General features: G+C 35.3%; 2 protein-coding genes across 2 annotated transcripts in view; one reads left to right on the top strand and one right to left on the bottom strand.

The window, feature by feature from the left end:
* The window catches only part of tara (SERTA domain-containing protein 2 taranis), a 22,954-nt gene extending 18,205 nt beyond the window's left edge, over positions 1 to 4,749 (top strand). The window contains exon 2 of the mRNA XM_085189528.1: positions 1,091 to 4,749. Within this exon, the coding sequence (XP_085045654.1) occupies positions 1,091 to 1,795 (705 nt within the window). The 3' untranslated portion in view covers positions 1,796 to 4,749. The remainder of the gene's footprint in view (positions 1 to 1,090) is intronic.
* On the bottom strand, positions 4,340 to 24,094 carry LOC146536778 (uncharacterized). Its single transcript, XM_085189632.1, has 10 exons — positions 23,729 to 24,094; positions 21,677 to 21,854; positions 20,207 to 20,293; positions 19,260 to 19,426; positions 17,565 to 17,740; positions 16,424 to 16,565; positions 15,240 to 15,365; positions 13,254 to 13,378; positions 5,933 to 6,052; positions 4,340 to 4,970 (listed from the first exon to the last, which is right to left on the bottom strand). Exons 1-10 carry the CDS (start codon positions 24,092 to 24,094, stop codon positions 4,898 to 4,900), a joined length of 1,560 nt encoding a protein of 519 aa, XP_085045758.1. The 3' UTR covers positions 4,340 to 4,897.

Raw genomic sequence — 24,094 nt, 5'->3', positions numbered from 1 at the left:
AAGGGTAAGGGAAGGCAGAGGGAAAGGTTCCGAGGCATTGCAAGTTGTATGGCGGAACTTAACGCCGATCTTTTCGTACAACACGTAACAATCACATTAGAGTCGCTCTACTAAGGCTATATGCGAGGTGCGTAGACGCGTGTGCCACCTAATTGTAATGGCAGGTGCACAGGCATCTGCTGCCCGTGGGTTCGCCAACTATTTATTTTTTAAAACTGCCTTTTTTAGTTACCTTCTTTGACACGTTGCAAGCCTTCGTAGTGGGCGAGCGTTGTACCGTATTCTAGCTATTTGAAACATAGAGTCGATGCAGCTGCTGATAGAGTCACTCGTTTTTAGAATTCTAAAAAACTAAAAATTACAATAGTAGAATATTTTTAGCTACATATATATATATATATAATAAGATGCATAATATATATTTTCTTGTATATTATTTTAATACTAAAATTTAAATATGTTTCAACTCACTTATATTATTACTTTTCTATTCTACTCACTTCTCTTCAGTTAATACTTTTGTAAGTTATAAAAACGTTTTTGAAAGAATGCGTCAGTCGCCCGGGTAAATCCCTCGACTGTGTTTCGGAACACGCATTCTCTACCTGGGTCGATCTGCAGGGGTTGCTCCCCGGGTGCATATTGTACCCAAAAAAAGGGAAGGGTCGCTGTACAAAGCATGTTGGGTTCAGGTATCTATAGCTTGCGACGTCGTTGTGTTGAAGGGATCCTGAGAGTTTGTCGAGTTTCACGAGAGAATCAGTATGCTAAATTTAGGATAAAATTTTTTTTACCAAAGTATTTGTTCTTTAGAAAAGGGTCTTCCATTTTTACTATTGTATTGTTAACAGAAAATCTATGATTTTCATAGAAAATGTAACTTTTATCATTTCATAAAAGTGAATTGATAGTTGTAAATAGCTGAATAATTTTTCCGTAGCATAAAATTTTTAATTCTATTTTTATTTTAAAGATACAAGTTTAACGATTGGGCAACGTACGGAAATAGTATATAATACACTTAATATTAATTAAAATGAATTTTTGATATGAAGTCGGTTTTACAAAGTGTATTTTGTTGTTCTTGCAGGGCTCGGGTGGCGGGTGCGGCGCCAAGCGGCGCGCCGGCTCCCCGTGCGAGGGCGGCGGCAAGGCGGCGCGCTGGGAGGACTCCATCGCGCGGCTGGAGGCGGTGGCGGCGGGCGCGGGCGGCGGCGAGTGCTGGCGCGCCGAAGATGAGGAGAGGCGCGCGTGCCGGAGGCGCTGGTGCGGCGGTTGGTGCGGTGCGCACGACACCATCCGCGCCGAGAACGGCAAATCCTACCTCGAGCTGGGGGGCGCGGCCGCGCGCGCCTGCTGCGACGGCCGCGCCGCCGGCCGCTGCGCTTCGCGCCGCTGCTACCGCGAGCGCCGCCTCAAGATGATGAACCTGTGCGCGCTCAAGCTGGCGCGCTTCCGCCAGACCGCTGACCCCTCGCTGCGCCGCTCCGTGCTCGTGTGCAACACGCTGCGCGGCATCGAGCGTGAGATGGAGCGCGAGAGCGCCGAGGAGGCGCCCGCGCTCGACGCCGCCGCCGCCGCAGCCGCCGTGCTGGGCGCGCGCGACGCTGCCGGCCGGGCCACGCCCTTCCCTGCGCCGCCGCCGCCCGATCGCGACTCGGGCTACGGCGACGAGGAGCCGCGTGCCATCGACTGGGGCTCCGTGCTCAGCCTGTCTTCGCCCGAGGACGCCTGGCCCGACGACTGGGGCTGGAGCGAGGACAGCTTCGTGCGCCTGCTGGTGCCCACCAGTTAGTGGCTGGCGCGCGGGCAGGACGCGCCCGCGCCGCACGCCGCTGCTCGCCTGTGATAGCCGCGGGACTTGAACGCGAGCCGACTTATTTTTGATAGTTTTTTCTTTAAGTGGACACAAAAACTGTGACTTAGCCGAAGACGTTAATATCGTTCGTATCGAAACTCAGGTGTTTGAAATTTTTGTTGAAATTATTGTGTAATTAATTAGATAAATGCTATATTTATTACGTTGAAAGAGAAGAGTGATGATTTGAAATTATTTCTGTCTTGATATTTTCCGTCGGATGTATCTACATATATCTACGCCAGAGCGTGACTTCGGGTCGGCTCTGGCCCCGAAGTACTACACTGCATTCCGTGGAGGTGTGGCCTTTGTCCTCCGCCGCATAGCAAAGGACACACTTGACACGGGCCCAAGGCCGCGAATTACTTCAGCCTCATGTGGACATGTGCCGTGTTGCGTTGGGATGCAGCAGACTGAAGCCGTGAACTCTTGACAGTTCATTTGAACGATAATGAACAAATTGTAATTAAATACGTCGTAAGTACTTAAATTAACCGATGAACTTTCATTAGTTCCGCATCCTCTGCTCCAGGGCGGCACTGTAATTGGGTGTCAATTAAACAGCCTTATCGACAGTCATGTGTGGAGGTCTCACCGTTTGGGAATTTAAGAAACGTGATTACATTTAAAGTACTTAAGCATCTAAAAATCGGAATTGTTCTACAAACTAAATCTGTCCGAGATACCGATGGCCGTCTCGAGCGCGTTACACTTTTAACAATTAAGAACAATAATTTAGGGATAACGCATATATTATATCTCTATGAACTAAACAATCATGGAATAATTTCTTACGGTATTTTACTACTATAGTTAATACAGTTCCTAATATATAATTAGTTAAATCGTAAGTAACAAATGACAATTTATTTGCAGTATTTAATTCTAGTTTTTTACAAACGCAGTCGATACGGCCATCGGTCAACCTCAAGTAGTGAAACAAATAGATAAAGATATTAAAACTTTAAAAGTTCATTGAGAAATGCAATGAGATTTGAGACATCGAAAATATAATTAAAATGTTAAAAACAATAGATAGAGTCAACCCGACCTTCCTAAGAGAGTTCTAGTCAACCCAATTCTACGTCATCGTGCGAGATGCGGCGAGGCGTAGCAATGATGTGTCCTCCCGTTAGTGACGTCGGGTTGCGAGCAGCTCGCGTGAAATGGGACTGCGGGTTTGCGGTCGGCGCTAACTGCGGGTTTTAGCTGTTGCGGGAAAATTAATTCATTTTATCGAGCTTAAAGTTTTTCGTTTATAACCTCAATCATTTCATATATTTATTTAACGTCAACCCGGCGTTCGCCTGCAGTAGCGGAGCAACCAGTCCCGTCGCGCAGAGTCAAATTGCGACTGCATGGACCAAACATACCTAGCACGACGTTTAATAGAGCAAAGTACAAATTTGAATAAAATAATATGCATTAGTGGTCCGGCGCATGTTTGTCCACCGTTGTCAATTACTCAAATATTTGAATTGTGATTCGGTAGCTAATGAGAGAGACTCTATGTTCTTAAATAGTGTACATATTATATATGGAGTTGGGCATTAAGGCGCGGTGGTTCGCGGCCGTTGTAAATATTATATGTAAAATAATAATTCTATCGACGTCGACTCTATTCTGTCCAATACACTCGAGTACAGATATACAAGTTGCATTATATAATTCTTTTAATGTAAGATGTCACAAAATAGCCAGTACAGACCTTGGAGTGTGAGCTAGTCCTGGCGGGTTCTGAACTCTGGAATGTAGGACTCCGATATCCTCGTTTGACGGATTACTTTGCATACTTATCTAGATATTTTTGTTTGTTAAACTTGTCCGTATGGTTGGTTGTGATGGTTTACTTAAGTAAGTTAGTGAATTATGGGTAAACGACTCTGTTCAGAGTGGATAATACTTACAAATTTGTATTAAAATTTAGCCTATTATGCCCTTGTCGGATGGCGCCGGAGAAATCTTTTGACTTTATTTTGAACGTACTTAAAGTATATAAGTAAGTTGTATTAAGGGTTTTATGTTAAAAATTATCTCAACTGTACCAATTAGTGTAATACGTCGGGTGCATGCGACTGGGGCATGAACTGTTTCATATGCTTGCAATTATGTACAAACAAACAACAGATTTTAAATGATCTACTCACATACATATATTTCCATTTCCATAATACTGTTCTCATAAGATATATCAAAATTGTATAAAATTATTATTCGAATTAAATGAATATTATGGCATCGTGCTCAACGCAAAACTTTTGGTAGCGAACTGGTGTTTGTTGTATTCAGTATTTGATGTACAAACTATTTGGGGCACTATTTGTTAAAGTCATTATTACTAATACTCCCCCCTGGTGGACTCTGACAGGACATACCGGGGCAGTGCTCGCTTGTGTTGTGAACCAGCAATAATTGTGGACAGTAGACCTTGTCTCTTCCGTCTCTTCAGCTGGGGGCAGCTTCAAAGAAGCGTCTCCAGCACCAGCATACGTAACTTTATTAATTACATTGTATAAGTGTAATTTCTTAGTGTTTTTCATTGCCATTGGTTACCAAAAATGACAGGATTTATTATTGAAACGATTGTGTATATTCTAGAAAAATACTCCCATTGGAAATATTGTGAAATCAATTTTGAACTAACTCGTTTCGCACATCGAATTGTTATACGTTCCTCAGTAGAGAGTTGTTCAAAATTGATTCCTTTAGTTCTAATGCAATAAATATTGTAATATAATTATTGTTTAAGCTGTTGTGTCGAAAATAACAAGAACAGGAATAATTTTGTGAAACAATGGCACAAAGAATGAACATAAATATTATATATATTATAGAAACAGAAATGTGGCTATAAGAGCAATTTTTATAATAAATATTTACTGTTGAAGAAACACAGCCTTTTATTTGAGTTACCAACATATTTTATAATTATATAAAATTTTAAATATTATATTAAATTAAAAATAAACCCTACCATTATATTTGTGAAAAGTAATTTAATTTTCAAACTATATAATGAAATAATCTAAATGGTTGTTTTCAATTGGTATCGCTATTCATGCTGAGAGTTCCATGTAGAGTTCTTTTATGCTTCCACATATCTCCCGAACGCCTATACAAAAATATATTTTAATAATATATATTTAATTAATTTAAATATTCAACTATAAATAAAAACATTTCAGTATAATAAGTAATTGAAGTAAATAATTAGCGATGCAATTGACTAGAATGCAGTACAAGTAGCGCCATCTATGCAGAAGGCGCAAAATTAATATAAAAGCAAGGATCGTGGATTGAAGGAAATAAATGAGTAAATTATTGTTATTATTTTCTATTATGAAAGATTTCTCGTATGTGGCATCAAATATCACACACAATAAATAGGTTTATTGAATATATAATAAAAACGATATATTAAAAAAAAGTTTCTAAAATATATCTCTAGTGTAAATTTAACTAATAGTAGGTTTTAAAAAAGTACGTATTATGTATTTTTTTAGCTTCCCGTCAACAGGTAGGCAGAAGAAACATAGTGTTCAGACACCAATTTTTGAGAAATAAGATGCGTGTTGAGTGCCGGTACTGACGCTCTTATGTTTCCTTACCGGAGCCAGAAAATTAACATAATTCAGTGCTTAAAGTATTAAAGAAAATACCGGTAGGTACAAAATATATAGTAACATGTACAATATATATTGTATTTACCGTTTACTAAGTAGATTAAAGAGAAATATGCACGCTATATGTATGGGAAATAGCAGGGTAGGCAGAGGCAATATGGGAACCCAGTATTAAGATACTCTGTACCCCCTAAGACTTGTTGAATTCTAGAAGAATTGCATGTTGAGGGGGAGTGGGGGAACTCAACGCCTCGCTTTCCCTTGATACCAGAGCGACTTTATTCCTTATAAAATATATTTTATTCACATTGTTTCGAATGGGAATCGAACCCACAACCTATCCTTTATACAAGCGTATAATGACACGTAAGCTCAGCGCCACGACAGGCCTCAAAAAAACCCAAAAAATAATATATATAATTATAAGCTATTACAAATATAAAGGTCCTACCTAAAAGCGGTTCCACAGACGTCGCACTCATGCGGTTTTTCTCCAGTATGTATGAGAGTGTGGACGGTCCGAGCGTACGGCCTTCGAAATGCTGCACCGCAAATGTCACATTTGTATGGTCTAAAACAAATAATTAAGTCATAAGTTTTAATTACCTGATTGTATCTGGATCTGGACCTGAAAATTTAAAATTAATAAGACCATCTAGCGGGATGGTTGAGGATTTGATGCTTATTTGGGGGAAAGATTATTTGCCTGCACTCATCAGAAACAACGCGGCGTTGAAATCCGCCAGTCAATCCGAGGAAAGATCTGGAAACGAAGTTCTTTCTACCTGGCCTTCTAAGCTAAAAAAATATTTACGTATTCCACTATTTTTGCTAATATACTAAAAGAAGTATAGCATTCTCAGACCTCACTCAGACCAGTTATATATACTATAGATAATACATTCATATGCTTAAAATAAATTTCAACAAGTAGCAGACGTGTTTCTTATCAATATAGGGTATTTACATTTTAGTTTTTTGAATTCCCGTGGTATTTATCTTTAAAAAAAAATTCCGCTACCCGTTTCCCGCACATAGCAGGGTAGGCAGAGAGAGCCTAGTGTTAATATACTCCGCTCTCCATTATCCACTGAATTCTGGAGGCATTACGTGTTGAGGGACGGAACGGACGCCGAGCTCTACCTCGTTCAAGAGCGAAAAAATGTAAATATGAGATATTTGTTCGGAACGGAAATTTCTTAATGGAAACGAAGTGTCTTAACTCTAGATTCTCAATTTTGTGCCAAGCTAGAAAAATGGTTGGTTTATTCATGCCAAGACAATCCAGTTGAAAGGCAACAAAAATCTGGTTACATATAACGCTAGATACTTTTAAGGTTTCTCATACAAAGTGACGAGAGAAGACTTATCACCAGTTTCTCTCTACATACTTAGGAATAGTGTAAAAATGTAAAAAAGTGAAATTCTTTTAAAAGAAAGTTCTTCTATACAACATGAATATTTACCGAATTTCAAGTCAACATTCATAGATACGTATAAAAGATAGAATCTGCTTTCAAAGATATATTTAAGTCTATAAGAATAATAGAAATTAGAACAATTGACTTATTAATATTTCTTCATTTGTAAATTTGTACTCAGATTACGCAAAACTCACTGAATTTATATTAATAATAGCTCAAAATTTCTAACGTACTGAAAGCTTTTACAAATGTTTTTAAATTGTAACTATTAGGACATATTATGAACAACATGTGTTTATTTCCTATTTTCTAAACTAGAGTTTACAAAGAAAAAGCTATAGCCGAAAGCTAATTATCATTAAAATTAAATTTAAATATTTTAAATAAAATTTACAAATATAAAACTTCTATTCAATAAGTAAAATCATGGCAAATGAAACGACGACTATCATTTCTCTACACTTACAAATATTATTTAATTTCACTTGTATCCCACACGTAGCGGAATGGACAAAAGGAACCTGGGAACCTAGTTTTAAGATACTCCGTCCCACATTGTACACAATTTTTAATATAAAACATACATAAAATTGTAATATTTCGCGATTCTCCAAACAATAATAATAAATATACGTATATTATATTCTCCATAGTCGAGTTAAACTATCCTGAGCGTCTTGGAAGTGTTCAACTTGAATAAGTAGAACCGGTCACCAGAAGAAATTACTTGCGAGATTTTACTGGTCCATTCCAACTGACGCTGATGCTATCTACCATATATTTTAATTACGTAAACATATTTACATATATTATTTGATTATATATTATATATAATAGTTTTTGTTTGTTTTATAATATATTTGTATATATTTTTGATATATTTTAACGTCGAGTTTTTGGCTTTTTAATATTAAGATTTATTTTAATTTTCTTTAAGATTCCTTTTTCAAGCTTATATGAATGTAGAAAGTCTTTGTAAAACGTGGTATTTTCTATAATTTATATTGTAAAGAATAAAATTGATTTAAAAAAATATAATAAAACGACTTTTATATTTTACTGTCAGCGTATAAAAATAGAAAAACTATATGCGAAGATTTTTATGTGTGTCTCTATTGGAATTAGAAAAGTGCAATAACCCAACACGCATTCTTTCTAAGCAAACGGAAAGTAGCTGACCAATTGATATGACACGAATATTAAATGTGAGAAATGAAGAATAAATATATTCGCGTTTATATTATTGTTTTTAACAGACGCTATCAAGTGAAGTCTTTTTCTGATAATGTTTCTAGAGCACGCCAGTCATGGCGCAGGGCACAAATATACTGTAAAGGCGATAAATTGTAGGTTTGATTACCACTCAAGTAAATTAAATATTTAATATTTTCATTTCTTCTCTCATTACGTTGAGTTTCGCCACTTAACACGCCTACAGAATTTGGTAGAAAACGGGAAATGGTATCTTAACGGGAACGGAATGTCTCAACACTAAGTCTCCTTCCCTGCTAATTGCGGGAACAGCGTTAAAGGTAATAAGGAAAAATTGTAGAGCGATCTGTGTAAACGTGCTTAGTGACGCCATCTGTCGGCGGATGACGTCATTAGAAGCGAAATTCATGGTGTGATACCGTTACAGCTATCATGTCAAGCCGTTAAGAACGCTTTGATTATTATTATTATAATTTTTTCTTATATTTTAATACATTTCTAAACCTTTTTTACTACAAAAAATAATATACTGTTTTTTTTTTACAATTGTAAGCTAATTTTATAGCCACATTTATATTTTATATTCGTATTGTTTACGTAGGTACTTTAAGTTAAATTAATTCAAAAATATTATGTTTATACAAAATACATATAAAAGTATAGAAAATTCTATTATAAAATAGTTTTTTACAATCTTCACTATCAATATTATTAGAAGCTAGAGATGAAAAAAAAATGGAAATATCAAAGGTATAAAGTATATAAACTCTACCTGACATTTTAAATAACATATATTATATTATGTAAAACACTTATTTTATTATGTATGTATAAATGAATAAAAATTTATTTTATTATTGTAAACATTTTAAAATTATGACAAATTTAATTGAGAGTAAAGGTAGAGCCAACGCGACATTCGCCGCGCCGCTCAAAAACATCGCTTATTTACTTAAATCATACAGAAATTAAGTAATTGAACTACTGTCTCTTGTAAATGAAAGCTTTTTATATTTTGCACATGTATTTAAGTAATTAAAGTTGTACTTTGAGAAGGTCGTGGCGCAGGGGCTAAGTGCTACTCCAAATGGGACAGGTTCGATTTCCATTCGACGACGAAATGAAATATTTAATATTTTCTTTGCTCTGGTGTCGAAGCGGTGCGGCGTTGAGTTTCGCCATTTAACACGCAGTGCCTCTAGAATTCAGCAAAAAATGGAGAATGGAGTGTCTTAACTCTAGGTTCCCTCTGTCTACTTTTCTGTGTGCGGAATATATAAAATAAAAATAAAATCGTACTTTAGAAACGCGGTTAATATTTATTTTAATTTAACTTGTAACCAGTTACCATGACCCTTCATTTATACGAGAACACTTTATACGCCCAGCTATATCATTATATTTGACATTGTAGGGACTAATTGAAAATATTTTTTTTAGGATTCCGTACCTCGAAAGGTAAAAACATAACCCTATATAAAATCAGTTTCCTGTCCGTCTGTTCGTCTGTGAAGAGATTTTTGTTGAGATCGCGTGTATGTATCAATGCGAAATTAATATCAAATATCTAGATCTCTTGGAATACTGAAAAAATAAAGCTTTTTAGTTAATTCGTTCGTTGAAGCATCGCTTTACTGCATTTCATATGAACGTGTTTCCCGTGGACCTACAGTTATAAAGTTTGCCTAAAAGTGAGAACTTGCAGTAGAAATAAACTAAAAAATCCAAAAGTAAAGAAAAATTCTAGATATTTTGTAAAAAATAAATCATGACAAATCTATAACTACAAAATGAGTGCTACTTAAGTTTGACAACTTTCGTCGACCTATCCTAAAATTGTTACAGAACCCTCGGTGGCCACCCACCATACGACTCGCATTTGATCTGTTTTTTTAAATATATAAGGCCTATTACTTACAAAATTAAAATCTCAATAAGTTCTAGAAAGGAAATAAATATACAAAAGGATAATGTTAAGATGTAGATTCTAGAATGTTTATCATATAAACTTAGTTATATATGTCCTATATGTAACTATATATTTATACATTTTTTTAACTTCACGCTCTATCCCGCGCACAGCAGAGTATGCAGATGGAACGTAGTGTTAAGATACTCCGTTTCCCACTCTTAGCAGAATGTCCGAGAATTTAAGTATTAAGTAGCGAGACTCAGCGATTACCAGAGCAAGAGAATAACATTTAACAATCCATCTCCCCGAATCGAATCCACAACCGTCGCGTTTACAATCACACACTATGCCACTACGAGACGGCCGTGTTCCTATAATGTTTTCTCAATATTATACTCTATTACATGAACGAAAGAGTGTTATTTAGCGAATTCACAACTAGCCATCGTACTCGTGTTCTGTGGTTACCCTCACAATTAGCAGGAAAATGTATCGGGAAAAACTATATTGACAGATATAGTTAGAGCTGGTGAGTTTCCTCATGATTTTTTTCCTTTAACTGAAAGATGATGGAACTTAAATAAAATTATTATTTATTGATGGCCTGGACCCTTGTCCAAACGTTGGGAAAGTTTTTTTTAAATTTTTAAGCATATATTCTTTTCTCTGGTGTCGAGGCAAAGCACTGCATTGAGTTTTGCCACTAAAAACGCCTCCAGAATCCAGCGAGTAAAGAGAGTAAAGGGAGACAAAAATGCATTAACACTAGGCTCCCCCTGCCTACTTAAGTACGGCGACTTTACCCCTAAATGAGCTTAATGCGTTATACCATTTATAGCAAGACAGCAGAAAGAATCTAGAATCAAAACACTTGGGTCATCACTTTTCGCCCTTCGTGATTGCGTGTTAAATAGCAGAACTCAACGCCGGAAAATGACGTCATTCCAGTCGGAAATCGATCCTACGTCCACCGCACTTACAATCAGACGCTACTGAACTTTGTTCGCTACATTTTTTTATATATATTTTTCTATAATATACCTACTACAAATATTTTAATCAAGCTTTTTAATTTCAAATCTCTTTTAATTTCAAAAGAATTAATAACAAAAAAAAAAAACAGAATAGAATATTTAAATTTTCTAAGCTAATCCACAATTATTAAACCTACACTTCCGCCTGCAATTATTATGTATTGATTGTTTTTTTATATTATACCTAATTTGTACTATTAATATTAATTCAGTTCTTTGTTTGTTGCTTACTATTGTAAAATATTTTATTATTCTAATCCTACACAATCGAAAGCTCTAAATTGTTATTATTATGCTATATTCTAAAATTATTATTTTTTCATTAAAATAATATATAATACACATATATTAATATTAGAGAACAATATATTAAAGTCTTTATTACAGCCTTTATTTTTATTTATTTGGTCTCTATAGTGTTATTAACGAATAGGCTACTTGATTCATATCCAATTCCATACGTTTCCATTTAAACAAATATAGTATATAAATTCGGTGTAAAGTGGGGACAGAAATGTCTGATCAGAGTGTTAATACTGAGTTCCCAGGTTCCCTCTGCCTACCATGCTATGTAGGCAATACAGAATAAAGCTATAAAAAACTCAAAATCCAACGAAAAGCCGAGAAAAAGACAGGATGAGTTGGGAAAATTCACTTAACATTTAGCACTATTCGCTCTGTACTTACAATCCTAGTTTTCCATCTTTATTTGGAATAAACTTAATTAAATAAAATTCAGCAGCTTCATCATAAAAGAGTAACAGACCGACAAAATTACTTCTGTCGTTTATAATAAAACCAAGGATGATTTTTTTAACTTATTTGGTTTTGAGAGTAAAGCCGTATTTTTTTAAAGCTGATTTAAGTATACTCGTATATAAATAAATAAATAAATAAATCCCTTGCACGGTGTATCCCGCACACAGAGGGAACCTAGTATTAAAACATTCCCTTCCCCACTTTTCGCCGTATTCTCAAGGAATTGCGTGTTGAGTAGCGGTACTTAACGCCGTTCAATACATATATATAGTATTCTACAGGCTAAAACGTAACAGTATTAAGACAGTAACGTACGCTGATATGTATATAACTTAAATGTATTATCGGTTGTCTGTATGTAAACGTGCGTGCTCACGCAATGGAATATGATAAGTATTGCGATAAAAAGAATTTTGGAGCTTCCTATTCTCAAAATGGCTAAGGAATAAGCAAAACTGAGGTTGTCTTAGGGAATCTAGTATCTTAGTACAAGGTTCTTTTTGCCTACCCAGTTATGTGTGGAAAAACTAAAAAAATCCTGTTATTGTTACGTACATATACGAGTATCTATTAGAACACTAAACATATTTGTTTTAAAATTGAGGTATAAATTCCCTATGGCTAACACCGTTCAAAAACTCCACGAACCATATAAAATTAATATGACTTTACGCGTCCCTGATTGTTATTTATCTACGTATAATCGTTATAATTTACATAAGACATCACTCGTGAGAACTTCGTAAGTTGCGTCAATAAAATGCTTAAAATTTGCTACTATAACATAATCTTAAAGATTTTCTTTTAATTTTGTTTATAGCAAAAAATAAATAAAAAGCCTTTAGAAGCGGAGCCTAGTGTTGAGTGACGGAACTTAACGCCGCGCTTTGCCTCGACACCAGACCAAATAAAAATATTTTATTTTTTCTGGAGTGGGAATCGAACCCATAACCTGTCGCGCCTATAGTCACACGTACCACAACAGGCCTCAATATGTCTACTTATATATATTTATTAAACCAGATTCTTTCTCTATTATATTATTTTTTAGCTTGCGCTATATTTCGCATATAGCAAGATAAGTACAGAAAACTTGTGACCTTATTTATACATCACTCTCAGCTCTGAGATCGATCTTGAGACGCTATTTTCTGATAAGGTCAATCTCAGAATTTCAAGACCAATCCTAGAATTGAGAACAATTTATAAATACGGACCCTACAATCACACAAAAACAATACTCCGTTCCTCATTTCCCGTTAAATATTCGAAACATTATGTATTGACTGGTGGAACTCCATCCTAATTTTCACTTTTACCAGAGCAAGGAAATGAAAATATTAAATAATTCCTTCTCCAAATGGGAATCGAACTCACAATCGTCGCCGCGAAGCTCTTCAACATATATTCCTATATCTAAAAGTTGGTAACCTCTGGTCTGTATGTATACGCGCGTGCTCCCTCAGGCGTGCAGCGGCGGTGAACGTCTTCGGGCAGGCGGTGCACGCGAAGGGGCGTTCGCCCGTGTGCGTCCGGCGGTGGTCGTCGCGCTCCACCTGCCGTCAGCGTCAGTCATTACATGTGGTATGGTATGGAGATGGGGAAAAACTATGGGAATTTTGTACTGGATGGGGATTGTTGCGAATTTATACGTTTGTATGTGTTTTGTTATTTGTTTTCTTTCTTTGGTTTCACGCTATATTTTGTAGATAGCAGGGTAGAGAGAACCTAGTGTTAAGATGCTTCGTTCTCCGCTCTCCGCGGAAATTTGGAGGCATTGAGTGCTGAGTGGAGGAATTCAATGCGCTTTGCCTCAACATCAGAATCATTTTCTCGAGTGGGGAACGATCCCACAAATGTTGTTTTATATTGGGAAATAAGTGTTTACACTATGATACTGTCAGTCAACAAAATGGTAACAAAATTTGAAATGACAGTCTTAGTTCTCTCTCACACCACAATAATGTTGAAATTGTTCAATATAACAAAAATAACCTAGTAAAAATAGTTTAAGTTATTATATGACATCAAAAAAACTAAAGACTCTACAATTTATAAAGTGCTGACAAACGAAAACTTATATTGTAGAAATGGTCCCAGTAGTAGAACTTAGAAGGCTGAACGACCAAACGCCGCGAGGAGCGTTATAGAGAAAAGTTTGTTGTACTAAGAATGTTCTGTGAAAGTTACACATAAAAAAAACATCAAAAGTCATAAGTTATAATGTTCCCACCAGTTGTGAGACCAGCCTACTGCGTTCCCGCGTATACGTTTCCCAACTTAAAAGATACATACATATATGCACTATGGCGGCCTTCGCAGATTAGACGAAAGTAAAAGTAACGAACAATTTAGAATTTTTCGTCACTCAACACAGGAATACTCTTTTGGTGAGTGACGGAAAATGAAGGAAATTACTCTAAATTATATTTGAACCTATAACCATTGACGTCAAGCGATGCAAGCTGTTCTTTAATGAATAAATTAGTTTTTTTTAATGCTTTACTTTTTTTTACTAAATATTAATTAATTATGACAACTAGAAATTACTGTTACAGTGCTTAATACACAAATACGCATAAAAAAGATATCATATTCAAATCTAGTATCATTTTATTATATTATACAACTTACATCGCTTAAACTTTAGCTAAACATAATAGAAGAAAATATTCTAAATGAAAACATTACTTCCCATTGACGTAAAAAACCTGCAACCATCGTGTGCAGTCAGGCAAGGCACGACTGCGCCATAATGGCGTCTTGTATAATACCTGTAGGTACCTAGACTCGTATAATTGTAAATATTAAAATTAATACAAAAACATTTACTTAGCATACATTGAAATCAATACCCATACAAATTAGTAAGAAGCTATACATCTTTTGGTTGGAACGGTCGAGCGAATACTAAATGGGGTGAATAGAAATTTTATTCCAATTTAAATATTTTTCTTAATCTAGAAGCGTGAAGATATTAAAAATATTAAAATACTAATATAATACTAAAACGGACCCGAACGCGGCTACGCCCGCTTGAACTATACGAATATTTATTAAATATATTTTCAGTTTTCAATAGAGAGATGCGTTAAGCAAGCTCATTTTGGGTGACGTTTTCTAACAACAAACTTTGCAAATCGTTGCTTAGTAACGGCGGTTGTTATTAACATGGCGGAATAAATTGCATGTCAAATTAAATAGTATTTTAATATATTGGTATATATCGAAAATATTACATATATAATAAAAAAAAGTATCCTATGTTCATCCCGAGACCCTCAAGTATCTCTATATGAGTATTTTATCACAATTAAATTAGCGGTTTGGCCCTGATTGCGTAAAAGACAGACAGACAGACAGAGTTACTTTCGAATGTATAATATAGGTATGGATGGCATTATCGTCGATTTTTACCTTAACTTTAAAAGCCTTGGAGCACAAATCACATGGATATGGCCGCTCGCCGGTGTGCATGCGCATGTGGATCGCCAGGTGCCCGGACTGGTTGAAGCGGCGACCGCACACTGCGCACGGGTAGCCCTTGTAACAACAAATTGTTAATTTTACACTTATTTAGTAGTTTTAGGTTAACATTAGACAGTTTTAACTTTAGATATGGTTATAATAACTATAAAAATTGCTCGCTTCAATTGACCAAAAAAATGATTTATTTTCAAATATTTACTAGGACGTCGATAAATAATAAATTTCAAGTATCTTTTAACCACATTTGAACAACAATTTCTAATAAGAATCATAATAAACAAACAACTATTGTACAAAATTGTCAATAATAATATATTTTTTCTTTTTTTTCTTGCCTGTGTGGCAGAACTCAACGCCGTACTTAGATTCGTTACCAGAGCGAAGAAATGAAAATATAAACGTAAATAAATATTTCACTTCCTCGAGTGGGGATCGAACCCACAACCGTCGCGTTACAGTCACACCCTTGTGCCGCTGCGCCACGAGGGCTCTTATTTAAAATTATTCTGCTTTTTCTTAAATATATTTAATTTATGTGACAAATACATTAGGCTAACTTAGATTAAGGCTAATAATATACAGGTTTTATTTATTCTAATATACACCACAAACATCAGTGAAGACAAATACCTAAATGTTTAGATATTTGAATACAAACTGACATTTATACCTAAATAAATTTGATTTAGTTATTTTTTGCGTTTTTAAAAAAAACGTTTATTTCTACTTAAATAAATAAAACCTTTTTAAGTTAAAGATTGTTTGATTCTTCCCCTACATTTTTTATCCTATTAAGAAATATTGCAAGGTGGATAGCAATTTAGCAATTATCATTTAATTTCTCGCTCTTATAAAATAATGTAAAGAGTGACGTAAGCTTCCGCCATTCTATATCCAATTTATCGAAAATTGGGTGGAAAATGGACAACGTAGTGTTTAGCACCAGGTTCCCTTTTCCTACTCCACTATACGCAGGATACAACATAAAGCTAAAACAATGAGGTAAAACATAACCGTAATCGGTACTGTAATTGTAATCGTTAAAACACTAAGAGGAAATAGAAAAAAAATAGTTTTAGACGGGCAACTGCCAGTTTATAATAATAACTTACAGGCTTGGATACTTTGTGCATCTTTTTGTGTGTGTGCAGCGCGCACATGCTGCCCAGGACCTTGTCACATTCCTCACACACGTACGCCATTAACGGAGTGCCTGGCGGTCTGTCTTCTCCTCGCTTGTGACGATATAGTTCTCTATTTAATAAAGAATAAAGAATATTTAAGAAAATAGAATATATTTATATGTATATGAGTTGAAATTGTGGCCGTAGTGGCTCAGTGGTGCTAACTAACGTGTGTCTGTACACAAGGCGGTCGTGAGTTCTCTCTACCTACCCTGTTATATGCGGGATATAGGGTAAATATAAAAAAATATAAAAAACAATCTATGTATTTTCCTGTACATACCAAGACTTTCACGAAATTCGTTTGACAAAATAGAATAACTTACAAACTTGATGAAAAATTACTTATATATAATTATTTTTTCTTATTTAGTTTTTTATTTAATATATATATATTTCAGTCCGCATTGTATCGTTATAATAATATGTTATTAATCCTGATTTGAATTAACCATTTAAATTTACAACGACCGACCGTGTCCTGGAAACATATTTGAACGACAGTACTGCGGTGGTAAACAGATACCTAAATAAATAAATCAGTTTTATGCTGTATCCCGCACATAGCAGGGTAAGTAGAGGGAAGTGATAAGACACTCCGTGTCAACAAATAAGTAATAGAGAAAGAATAATAAAGATCCTTATATTATGCACTAGTTACAGATATTTTACCTCTAATAAACCTTATATTTCGTCAAATGAATCTTCTATTTTTAGTAATATTAGGATAGAAGAGCTTTTAAAGTACAAAATTGACTTTTTAAATATGAAATTAATGACATATTGTATTAGCTTTTCTCCATTTCCTCCACAGCACCAACATGTAAATATTTATAAGTTACAAAGTTACAAAAATAAATTGTAAAACACGATCTTTTGTCGTACAAAAATCGAGTACCGAATGCATAGGCTAATTGGCGCCCAAATACCCAGGGGGATGAAGTGAATACAGCTTTGTTATAATATTTTCATATGAAATTTCCATTTTTTCAATATATTTACTGTGGTGCACTGACTAACTAACTTAAAATAAAAATTAAAACTGGTTTATTGTATTTTTTAAGCTGACCTGGCGGTTGTAAAAAGTTGATTACAGGATCCGCAATTCCACATTTTGCTTCTATTGCTAGTGGAGTACGGGCGGCGCTGCCTGCCCACCGGTCGACAGCCTTCAGCGTTGTGGAGCCGTAGATCTTCTTCATTTTTGCATTGCTTCCTGCAGGTATTGCAGGATATAGACGATTTGTTTGCTTGTATTGCTGCGGATTCTAGAATTGATTGATTCTGTTTAAGAAAAAAAATCTTTATTAGTTTTACGGAAAACAATACTACAATACTTTTTTATTTATTTCTTTTAGTCAAGTAAATAGTTTAACCATTTTTTAAAGTACTTATTAAATAAATAATAATAGTAAGAGTCACGTAGATTATTAAAAATGTGCTTAGACAAAACTGACGCCTATTAATTTTAATGCAAAAATAAAATGATAATCCCATGAATCGAACTCACTACCTTAGCGAGTGCTATTTAATATTATTACATAAATATGCGTATAGCTAAGATAATATAGCTTTACGCTATAACTCCGCACATAACAGTGTAGGCACACAGAAACTGGGAAAAGAGTGTTCAGAGAGAGAGTGCTCGAGTAAGAATCGAACCTATTACAGTCGTATGTATGTCTGCCTTACAACTGGCTTCAACACTTATATAATTTTCCATATTAAATCCTAATAATATTTACGTTTAAGATCGCATTATTTCATGTTTATAAAGTCTTATACACTCAAGGAAAGTCTCCAGCACAATCGCGGAAGAACACGTGAGGTAACAAGTTGCCGATCGAGAACTTCGCGAGAATATGGAGCAAGTACTTTTGACTTGCCGAACGAAAGCCTTGATCTAAATATGAGCTGTATTTAAATTTTATTATCTCGTTCATTATTGATGGTAGAGACTATCGGCATAGATAGAATAACATATGAATATATTAAGCGACTAGCGGCCCGCTCGCGGTTACACCCGCGTGAACTATGTTATTATTAATTTCTGTCTCCATGACTACGTCCTAGTGACGTTATGCAAAATTTGAGACTCCTAGCATTTGTAGTAACGAAGTTTCATACAAACTTTCGACCCCAAAAATAACCCCTTAGAAGTCGAATATTACAAATTCCCGTCTTAGCGAGCACCTATGTCCTATAAATAACTCCTATGCAAAATTTCAGATTCCTAGCACATGTCGTTTCTCAGATTTCGTGATGAGTGAGGGACCTTTCGATTTTATATATATAGATATATCTATGCTATTATTTTTTATTCATTCAATTTCTCTATTGAAAACTTTCTTTATTATCTAGAGTTACAATTGCATCAACATTGCATCTCTTACTTCATTGTTGTATTTTTTTTTAAGTTTACGATAAAAAAAGGCAAGACAAAAGCTCCTTTTATTTCTATTTATCCGGTTATATGAGGACATTACTTATTTTGTTTATTTTTTAGCTTCACGCTGTACCTATCCTGCACATAGCAGGGTAGTGTTAAGACACTCCGTTCGTCATTAAAACACTTTCACTTCCCACATTCCGCTGAATTTTGGAGGCATTGCCTGTTGAGTGGTGAAGCTCAACGTCGCGCGACAAAGCGAGGAAATATTTAATATGAAATTCTTTCTTTCTCCATTTCAATGACTTACCTCAAGTTAAGTTAAATTATTATCAATCTTTAACCTAAAAAGGATGAATAAAAGATAAGATATATAACCGGCTGTGGATAAAAGTCTTCTTTCCCAAAGCATACAAGTCGGTGGCGATCGAGGGCTTCCCCGTTCGCAAACAAGTAGCTGCAGTATTCACACACGAACATGGAGCTTAGTCTCCTGGAGCCCACGTTGCATTTGCCGTTGATGTCTATACAGCATAGTTGTTCTGGTGGAAAATAATTCAATTGAAACATTTACTAACCCATAAGCTATAGTAAATGGGTATTCATATAATAAGGTAATAGTAATTTTCAATTGGTTGGCAAAAAGAGGAGACTATAAAAGCAACTGGTTGTGAGTTCGATCGTTACTCGAGAAAATGCAATATTAAAATTTATATTTTCATTTCTTCGCTCTGGTGTCGAGAGCAAGCGCGGCGTTAAGTTGCGCCACTCAACACGCAATGCCACAGAATTTGGATGGAAACGGAGTATCTCAACACTAGGTTCCCTCTGACTACCTTGCTGTGTACAGGATACGGCGTGAAGCTGATCATAGAATTATAGAATTAGAAAAAAGTAACAATACAATAAAAAAAATCACAACATCTATCTGTAAACAACAAGAAAGTATACGAGAAATTCACCATATTTACGTTCAAATACGCGGCAATAATATGAAAACATACACACACATTCGCTATTTCACAACTAGATGAGCTTATTGTTCTCGTTTGTCTCTATAATACAATATAGCGGACTCTTCCAGGGTAGGAAGACCATTATATATGTCAATGGTTGCTAATTACCCAGCACGGGGCTCGGACTCGAGCGCGGTCGACAGCACTCACATACTACAGCGCTCATTTGAACTTCTACTTGACTCTACAATAACTAGTGAGCAATGGATACAATTACACATGTTTACAATCAGTTTTTTTTTTCTATTAATTAATTATTTGTTATATAATATACTTAATAGATAATTTTAATGTGATATATGATACCTTGAGGTTCTGTTTCTAGCGCGGTTGATAGGATCCTCTCGCATGTATTGCATACCAACCAATCGCATTCGAAGTTTTGATTTGGTTCTATGAAAAATGAAAAAGTGAAAAAATTTGGTGAAGGATATTAGGTTTTAGAATACCTGCTTTTAGTTATTTATAATCATGTTGTGCTAGCCTGTAAGTGTGATGTACAATGTAAAACATTTTTAAACCTTTTTTTTAAATGTTTGTATTTTTTGTATGTTACGTTGGTTTGCCTAATAAATAAATAAAAATAATAAAAATAAAAGTGATATTTTTTGTTTATAACAAGAATTGAATGTTATAACAAAAATTAAAATATTAAACCAAGAAAATATACGATATATGCCGCGAAAATAAATATGAATCGTCGACAAGTAAAGGTGGTTAATTCATTTTCACGCTATTGGAGAAAATATAGCGTCAATCAATCAAACAACACGTAATTGTACAATAAAAAACAGTAAGACATTATACTTTCAAAAGAACTTGTACAAATACTATGTAAAAAATCTTAGTTAAAAAAAATCAGCTTCACGCTGTATCCCGCACACAGCAGGGTAGGCAGAGGGAATCTAGTGTTGACACACTCCGTTCCCCACTTTCTGCCGAATTCTTTAGGCATTGCGTGTTGAATGGCAGAACTCAACGCCGCGCTTTGCCTCGACACCAGAGCGAAGAAATGGAAATATAAACGTAAATAAATATTTCACTTCCTCAAGTGAGGATCGAACCCAGAACGTTCACGTTATAGTCACACCCTTGTGCCGCCACGCCATCCTCATATATAAAAAAAAGTTAAATAGGATAAATACATTTTAAGTACTACTTTACTACAAAAACTCTCCCGGAGCAAGACTAACGTCCAGTTCTTCTGTTTAGTTAAACTAATAAATGAATATTTAGCAGTACATGCAATTTGGTGACCTATTTTATAAACTATATCCCAGTACTATATACGTCGTAGGTACTGTTCGTCCTTTTGTCGCGCGCCCGTCGTACTTACTCAGGCGTCCCGTACCAAAAATGAGAGAAAATCAAGGCATTTGACCTAATTGCATCGGTGAACTACTAGTATGCATAGTTTTAGAAAGACTCGGAAATTACTATGGCCACATGTATTCGAAGTTGGAATTTTGTTAATTAATAAATCAAGTAGATTTTATTTTGACTTTTAGTTGTTAATGTAATAAAATGTCGTTTTTGTGTATTTTAATAGTTATTATTATATAAATAATAATGAGGCCAGTCGTAGTGCAGGTGAGTGACTGTAAACGCGACAGGTTGGAAGTTCGATTCCCACTCGAAAAAATGGAAAGGATTTGTCTTAACATAACGTTCCCAAATTACCTCTACTTTGCCTACTCAAAAAAAAAGAATAAGAACATCTAGTAACGACTATTGTAAATTTACACAATTAAAATTTTTAAATTACTATATTTTTACCTTTCAATATTCTATTATTCACATTATTACTTAATGCATTTTCATCTCGATCCATGCAGGGATCCGAGGCATGTGCAGATATGGTGTGGTCAAGTAAATCAGCGTCTGTAGTGAATATTTCATGACATACTACACACGAATAGAGGGCTAGGAGGTCGGGACCGGTGTTCTCTAAATTCTGAAAATATTTTATAATATATATAATCCAATCAGCTTTACCCTATTCCGTACGCATCAGGGTAGGTAGAGGGAACCTAGTGTTAAACACTTCGTTCGCCACTTTCCGCAGAATTTGCGAGGCACTGCGAATGGCGGAACCCAAAGAGCAAAGAAATGAACATATTAATAAATAACATTTCATAATTTCATACCTCCGATAAAGAAAATATTTATTGGGTAATTGGTGTTTGGTATATTACTGGCTTAGTTATAGAACTAAAAATGGTCGATAAAAAAATATTACCTTAGCCAAATCAAGGGAATTTGTATATTGTAGCACCTACTTAAATTACACTTGTTATATATTTTTATTCATATACAGGGTGTCCCAGGAGCCAACGATAAAACGAAACCAGGTGATAGACCAAGTCGTGACAGTTATGAGAAAAATATAAAAAAAAATCTTTGTCATGTATTTTTCATATTATATTGATTTTAAAAAATATCGCAAAAACCGACACCCTGTGATGGTTTTTCAAGTCCCAGGACTACAAATATTACTCTTTGTTCATTTTTTTTTCTGTAATGTAATCATGAGTAACCCTTCTGTGAATTACAGTTTAAGATTTAAACATACCTGCATCAGTTTTCAATAAAATGTGGTGTTTTTGCCAAACATTAAATTCAAAATATTTAGTACACCCAACTTTAACCGACTGTACTATAAAAAAAATGTACTACACTGTTTTTGCAAGTAACTTTAAAAGTTGGCGCATTTAATCTGGATTCCGAAATGGTACGACACTTGCTGGATTACTTCTTTGTTGAAGAGAGAAAAATCGAAATACACGATAATCGGGATGACGTTCAGCTTTTTGGTATCTTTTCCGATACATTCTAGCTGCAGCATTTGCGTTACATAACCATTCTCCATGAATGAAATGCATATTGGCAACGTGTCATAGACCGAGTATATGGCCTGCGAGAGCCCGGATTCGAGCACTGTTCTTATAATTCCTGGGCCAGCCACTAAGTCGGATAAGCGTTGCCTGGGCTAAGTGTTTAGTTTAGGGAGGTCACTGGTGTGGTCTGTGATCGCAGGATACTTTCCAAACTCTTATCCGTCTTATAGAGATCGTGATCGATGACTCCAGACTCGTGCATGACGGATCCAAGGTACCTAAACTTTTACAACTTAGGGGATGACCCAGGACTTATAAGGACAGTGCTCGAGTCCGGGGTCTTGCAGGCGATATACTCGGTCTTTGACACATTGCCAATATGCATTTCATTCATGGAGAATGGTTATGTAACGCAAATGCTGCAGCTAGAATGTATCGGAAAAGATACCAAAAAGCTGAACGTCATCCCGATTATCGTGTATTTCGATTTTTCTCTCTTCAACAAAGAAGTAATCCAGCAAGTGTCGTACCATTTCGGAATCCAGATTAAATGCGCCAACTTTTAAAGTTACTTGCAAAAACAGTGTAGTACATTTTTTTTATAGTACAGTCGGTTAAAGTTGGGTGTACTAAATATTTTGAATTTAATGTTTGGCAAAAACACCACATTTTATTGAAAACTGATGCAGGTATGTTTAAATCTTAAACTGTAATTCACAGAAGGGTTACTCATGATTACATTACAGAAAAAAAAATGAACAAAGAGTAATATTTGTAGTCCTGGGACTTGAAAAACCATCACAGGGTGTCGGTTTTTGCGATATTTTTTAAAATCAATATAATATGAAAAATACATGACAAAGATTTTTTTTTATATTTTTCTCATAACTGTCACGACTTGGTCTATCACCTGGTTTCGTTTTATCGTTGGCTCCTGGGACACCCTGTATATCGATGTGAATATAAAGATTCCAAAAAAAACAAAATTAACCTTATTTGCTTCTGATGTTCCAGGATTTGGTAATAAAAATTGATTAACTATATTATCATCTAGTAAAGTAGGTTCGTAATTGAACAAATTATCTGATTCTATAACGTAATTTAACTCGGCATTCCCTTGGTCTATATGTAAAGAAGCGTTTTCTATATCAAAGAATCTCCCGTTGTCGTTTGAACTGAACGTCAACTGATTTTCAACGGATGAAATGATAGCCTCCGTTACTTGTACGAGGTCTCTCTCGTTTGTGCCAACCTCATTTACCATGGTATCGTTGTATATAACACCTTCTGTGTCATAATTAACTTTTATGGATTCCGTTAATTCTTTATAAGGGAAGTCGGGTGGATCGAACATCAT

Source organism: Heliconius melpomene, chromosome 8, assembly GCF_056956725.1.
Source record: "Heliconius melpomene rosina isolate 202511_hmr_F chromosome 8, ASM5695672v1, whole genome shotgun sequence".
Taxonomy (NCBI): Eukaryota; Metazoa; Arthropoda; class Insecta; order Lepidoptera; family Nymphalidae; genus Heliconius; species Heliconius melpomene.
This window is presented reverse-complemented; position numbering and strand designations above follow the sequence as displayed.